At 39.8% G+C, this 6000-nt stretch overlaps 1 protein-coding gene across 1 annotated transcript in view; it reads left to right on the forward strand.

Moving 5' to 3' along the window:
- The window catches only part of LOC139722572 (protein timeless homolog), a 33019-nt gene extending 27301 nt beyond the window's left edge, over nucleotides 1-5718 (forward strand). Inside the window, exons 27-32 of the mRNA XM_071633863.1 lie at nucleotides 420-569; nucleotides 1303-1371; nucleotides 2204-2322; nucleotides 2924-3351; nucleotides 4071-4942; nucleotides 5567-5718. Coding sequence (XP_071489964.1) covers nucleotides 420-569; nucleotides 1303-1371; nucleotides 2204-2322; nucleotides 2924-3351; nucleotides 4071-4942; nucleotides 5567-5718 — 1790 coding nt within the window. The remainder of the gene's footprint in view (nucleotides 1-419; nucleotides 570-1302; nucleotides 1372-2203; nucleotides 2323-2923; nucleotides 3352-4070; nucleotides 4943-5566) is intronic.
- The last annotated feature ends 282 nt before the right edge of the window (nucleotides 5719-6000 follow it).

A 6000-nucleotide genomic window follows, 5' to 3' on the forward strand; every position in this document is an offset into this window, starting at 1 on the left:
AGTAGCAATATTTTTGTCTGATGATATGCTAAGAAACATAACATCTGTGCGTAAGTCATGCAGTCAACTCCACATAAATTGAATCGCTGTAGACTTGAAAAGAAGCTTCACCTCGAGCAAATACCCTCATGCCTGTTTAATATGATTAATACACGGTGTCCACATTTGAGTCTGGGGATTTTATGTAGCTGAGGTATAGATTTGACTTACAGAGAGATGACAATAGGTCAACGCCATGACTCAGAAGGATGGGTGTGTATGGCAGGAAGTTATCATCAAGACTTCATGCTGGTAATACAATTGAATAAAGTGTATGTACAAGAAGATGTTCAGATCTATAGATGATAAAAGTGATTAAAAGAGACAAACGTGCTCATCCTCATGTAATTTTGTTTTTGGTACTGCTTTGATTTCTAAAGAATTTCCAGATGATTCTGAGCAAGAATTCACAACCTCTGAGAGTGACGATCACGACGACGAGAGCGAGGATGACGAGGAGGACAGTGAAAAGGAGGATGATGGTGAAGAGAGACAACTCGGAGAAATGGTTACCAAATTGCAGAGAAAAGGTGAGGCTCCATTTCATGAACACACTTTAAAGACTTTACGGGACGAAAGTACGAACAGGGTATCACCTTTTGCATTGGCAGAAATTTGTACTTTGGGGGATTAGCTTGTATTTGCTATTGAGAAAGACTGGCCAAGAGTGCTTAACTATGTAACTAAGCCCGGAAGATGTGCCTGGGTCATCTGACACAATTTTAGCAAGAGAGCACCAAACAGCTATTAGACATTGCAAGGGTAGACCTACAAATATGTGACCACATTCTGAGTTTACAAAATGGCGACACTGCAAATTCCTGAGGATGAAATGTGTAAGCTATTCATGGTAAGTCACTTTGTTCCATGGAATGAAATCTTTGTGACCATAACACTGGTTACTGTGCTGTTTTGGGGTCATTCGTCCATTGATAGAAGTATTATTTGTAAAATTATTGGCACCAGTTGTTTTTTTGAAGAGTATGTTCAATATTTGTTCCCCTATCTATTCCTTAAATACAAACTCTTAGAAATTAAGATTGAATAGTCCTATGAAATTAAAATGTGCTATTTCTAGATCTTGAAAAGAATCTGAATTTCCAATTTTGCAAGTGTGTGCACTCTTGGCTTATTTTTGCATTTTGATGCTGATTATTGAAGGTAAGCTCATGGAATGGTAGTCTGTGAGTTATCATTTGTACATATGATTTGTATGATCCATACTGTGATTGGTTACCTGTCTGTTTGGCGATTATTCATCAGGGTATGTGGAGCAGATCCGCTGGATCCAGGAGGGTTTAAGGAGCACTGCTGGGGACAGAGAGGAGAGTGGTAAGACTTCCCCACCCATCAACATGCATCAAGTCAGGATCAATAATTTCTTTACATATAGGACATATAGATATCTTTGCTGCCCTTTGGCTGATGTCAGAGGTGAAAAAAGGAATACCAGTGTTGATTACCAGAGTTGGATTTTCTTCCATGTGAAGACACAATGTCTTGTTCACTCTTATTTAGATGTCTTGTGCAAAGAGTGTGTACGTCATTTGCTAGGGAGGGATATCAAAATCTGTTGATCAGGATTTACAATATTTCTGTCTCCAATTTCTTATAGTCACAGCTCACATGTGGTTGCAAAGCTCGATAATATGATATTTCACAACGTATTGATGCAAAACCATTTTGTTGATGCAAAATGGGGCAGGGCACTGAATTACTTTTAAAAGACTTAAAGAGAGTGATGTATTTCTGAGAGAAGGCTAATAATTTATATCCTACTTTAGTTCTACTTTGCCAATCAAATGAGGTTTAGCTTGTTTATCTGAAATGAACATTCTAATATTTCAGACTTGTGCTCAAAGTGACAGCTTTGAGCACTTGTTCGTAACAAACGTATTTCACAGCAGAAGAGCTGACGTTCTTCCTGAATTACACTGTTTAGCATATCTAGAGTTCATCAGGTACCCAACTTTACTTGCTGCGTAGTAGGCGTAATATCTGCAGGGCACTGCAAAGCCAGTTTTATTCTACACCTTACCAAAACTTGCAGCCAATTATATTGACTTCACTTTTCCCATGGATGAGATAGAATCTTTTTCCATAGGTCTTCAGTAGTTTGTTTCCATAAATGATGACTGAAAGTTCATTTGTCAACCATGCCCAGATGAAAATCAAGCCGTTCCTGTTGTGCCACTCGGGGAAGACAATGACCGCGCTATGAGGAACAAGACATTCCAAAAATTCCTGAGGAGGATCGGTCTCTCTGAACCAAAGTCTCATGAGGTGAGCTTCCCTTTTCTCAACGAAATCATGGTGATTTCCTTGAAATATTTGATATAATTCAGATTTACAGATGTTGTTGATGGCTAAGATGATTTGTTGCAAGTGTGTTTTACTTGAAAGAGGATTTGAAGTACAAGGTGTCTTGTTGTGAAGGGACTATTTCCACAAACTTTACTACTGGATTTACTTGCATGTATTGGCATTGGCATTACTTATTTTTTATTTTTATTTTTATTTCTTGTTTTGTCTTGTTTTGCTTGTTGGTTTATTTTTTGCTGCTGACATTCAAGCTAAATCTTTCAACAGGAAACGTTTGAAATAGAAATGAATCATTTGTCTAATCACAAAATATAGTAAGTGCAGACACAAAGCTGTTTTTCCCTACTCGGTCATTGCTCAGAGTGCAAATTGCTGCAGAGATGCAATACTTTAATTGTGCCATGTGTTGTAGTCTGCCTAACTAGATAGACTGTGTTTCTGATGTGTGAGTCTTGGTAGCATATCTCTTCTATCTTATGGAATAATCAATAAGGTAAATATCAAAAAACTGAGAAATAAAAAAAGGATCTCTAATCCTTTTCTCTATTTTTTGTCAATGCAGGAGATTTACTGGCGCATTCCTGGTGAGCTGGAGCCCTCAGAGCTGCGAGAGTTGGCTGATACCATCGAACCGAGGGAAGGGGTGGAGGCAGTGACCAAGGACCGGCAGGAGAAGAGGAGTAAGAAGTCCAATGCCCGCTACCAGATGCTGAAGGAGATGGCGCTGTCACGGCGCAAGGAGAGGAAGGAGGGGTCCTCTCGCCGCAAGCAGCGAAGGGAGCGGACGGAACCTGCCGAGACTGGTCATCTGACCGAGGAGACTGCCAGGGCCAGCGGGGTGAACGTCACTGAGCTGTATGACGCTGAGACCGACGTGAGCGGGGATGATAATGATGATGATGATGCGGGTGGTGCAGCACCGGTGGAGTCTGCAGTCCAGCGTTCCAGGATCAAGAGATCACTTCCTACTGACTCCTCCAGTGATGACAGGTGAAGAAAAGATTGACATTTACAGAGACAGAGGGAGAGAAAAAAAATACATAGATATATGGATAGATAGACAGATAGATAGATAGATAATAGATAGATAGATAGATAGATAGATAGATAGATAGATAGATAGATAGATAGATAGATAGATAGATAGACAGATAGATAGATAGATAGACTGATTGAGTGATTGAGAGAGATAGATAGACAGATAGGTAGATAGATTGACTTATAGATAGATAGATAGATAGATATACAGAGATATAAATTTCTGTAAATTCATTGTGTGTTCTCCTCTACTGCTGTGTGAATTACATTAGGCATTCTTTCCTCGGCCACAACTCTCATGTCCCCAGCTATTCATGTAATGTGCAAGTAGGATGCACTTTAAGTGTCACAGAATGACCCATGTCATACTGTCGTTATCACCCATCATATAGCTATGCATTTTGTCAATGTTACTCAAAAGCTTCCTCAGATTTCAGTTAATATAGATGTTTTATGTGTAATTACTTTAAAAGTTCACTGCATATTTTGAAGATCAAAATGTCCGATGTTGCATCTTGATAAGAAAAAATCTTGTTCATCTGCACTTTCAGTCATTTATCACATTTGTACTCAAACAGACAAAATATACACGTCCTTCAAAAAGAAATGATTACTGATGTTCCAATGATTATGATGGTTTGTTTGTTTTTTTCTTCTGTGTCTGTTTATAGTGATGATGACAATCTCGAGACCTTCCTGAACAAGAACAGGGTGACAGCGCCCTCTCAGGCCAAGCCCACAAAGCGAAGTCGGCTCGTCTCCAGTGATGACAGTGACAGAGAAGACACAAATAGGTCAGAAGGCCAAGCAAAGTTTGCTAAACTAGAGGAGAAGTCACACTCGCTACTCAAAGACAATGATGGAAATGATGATAAAGATGGATCTGGTATAGAGGATGTTGAATCAGGTTCTCAACAAATCCCCACCATCACCAGTCAACAGCCCTCTGCATCATTACACCTGGTTCTGAGTGATGATGGTGATGATGAAGGAGGAGATAAAAATGAGTCTGTCAGCAACAAAGCAATTAATGATGACTCAGACGACAGCAAAAGTGAGATTATCGAGATTGTTTCTAGTAAGAAGAAGAGAGCTTTGAAGAAACAGGCACCATTTGACTTCAGCGAGGATGAAGACAGTGATGACAAAGGGGTTAATGACGAGGATGGAATGGAAGATGCTGTCATGGAAACGGGAGCACATCCAACAAAGGAAGATTCTCCCACCCATGACCAGTCTCTGCATTTGGTCCTGTCAGAGGACAGCCCAAGTGATGCCGATGTCACGATGAGAGAGGATGCCACGACCACCATGACTGAAGACGATGACGATGATGACGAAGACAAGGAGGAGGAAGTCGCTGAGGAGAGTGTTACCATGGAAGATAATGCCACCAATTTCCTGGAGGATGACACCAGTAACACCACCACCGACAATGCTGCCAGCTGCCTCGACAACAATGCCACCAACGAGAACAAAGAAGTTACCATGGAAACTGCTGACACTGGAGATGATGAAGAATGGGAAGAAATTTTAGATGATGGTATGTCGGTTCAGTTCTTATTGTTTTTCTGCAACTTCTAGCTCACAAGGGAGGGAGGAAAAGGCATGGAGAGATGGAGATGGAAAAGAAATGTCTATGTTAATTTGCAACTCAAACATTTACCTGATATCATTTCATGAAATTAAGAGGAGAGGGGATCATGCAAACTTAAGTTGTCTGAGGACTCAAAATATTTTCTCTGCTTTTTGAGGATGTGTCAGAATGAAACTGTAGACCTCTTTCTGTCTATTTATACGCACTGTAGACCTAAGTACCTGTTTGGTAACTTTCTTGTGGATGCTGTCTCCCTGAATGTTCCATGTGAACATTCACAGATCTTTCTCAAAATGTATTTTCTGATAGTTACACACCCATATATATTGTAATCCAGCAAAACAGGGTGAAACAGGGTGAAGTCTTTTTGTAATCACTTGTGTGGAATCCCTGATATTATTTCATTCTTGAAGTAGTTAGCTTTGCTTTTAAAGAAGTGGTGTGGAAAACAGTAGCAGACATTTGAATGATGTGCTATCAACTGATGCTAACATCATAGTCATGAGTGAAAGAAAAGTGCATGTTTATTATCAGTTGATGTGCTGCTATTTTCCCTTGCAATTTCTGCAGACAGCGACTTCAACATGACATCCAGCAACAGCGGGGTAGCCAAGGCGATAGAACCCACCCCCGAGGCTTCCAGTGAGAGTGATTCTGATGATGATGTACCTCTCAGGAGAGTTGCTAAGCGACGAGTAGTTTCATCTGACAGTGATGAGTAGTAGACCACCGTCAGCTGTTGGAATTGAGGGGGGGGGAGGAGAAAGGACTACAAACCTTACCCATTACAGGCAGAAAAACTATACTCTATGGAAGTATGTACTTGTATTTATATGTGAGATTTACCTTTAAAAACTGATATTGCAAAGAAAAAAAAAAGTATATTATTGGAACATAAGACATATATATTAAGTTTAGACACAATTTAAAATTAAGAAATAACTTCATACTAGAAGGAAGCTGAATCCCATTGATTACATCCCTAAAAAATGAAGGATTAATTA

Source organism: Diadema antillarum, unplaced genomic scaffold, assembly GCF_040938485.1.
Source record: "Diadema antillarum isolate AM-2024a unplaced genomic scaffold, OU_Dant_1.0 scf00000167, whole genome shotgun sequence".
Taxonomy (NCBI): domain Eukaryota; kingdom Metazoa; phylum Echinodermata; class Echinoidea; order Diadematoida; family Diadematidae; genus Diadema; species Diadema antillarum.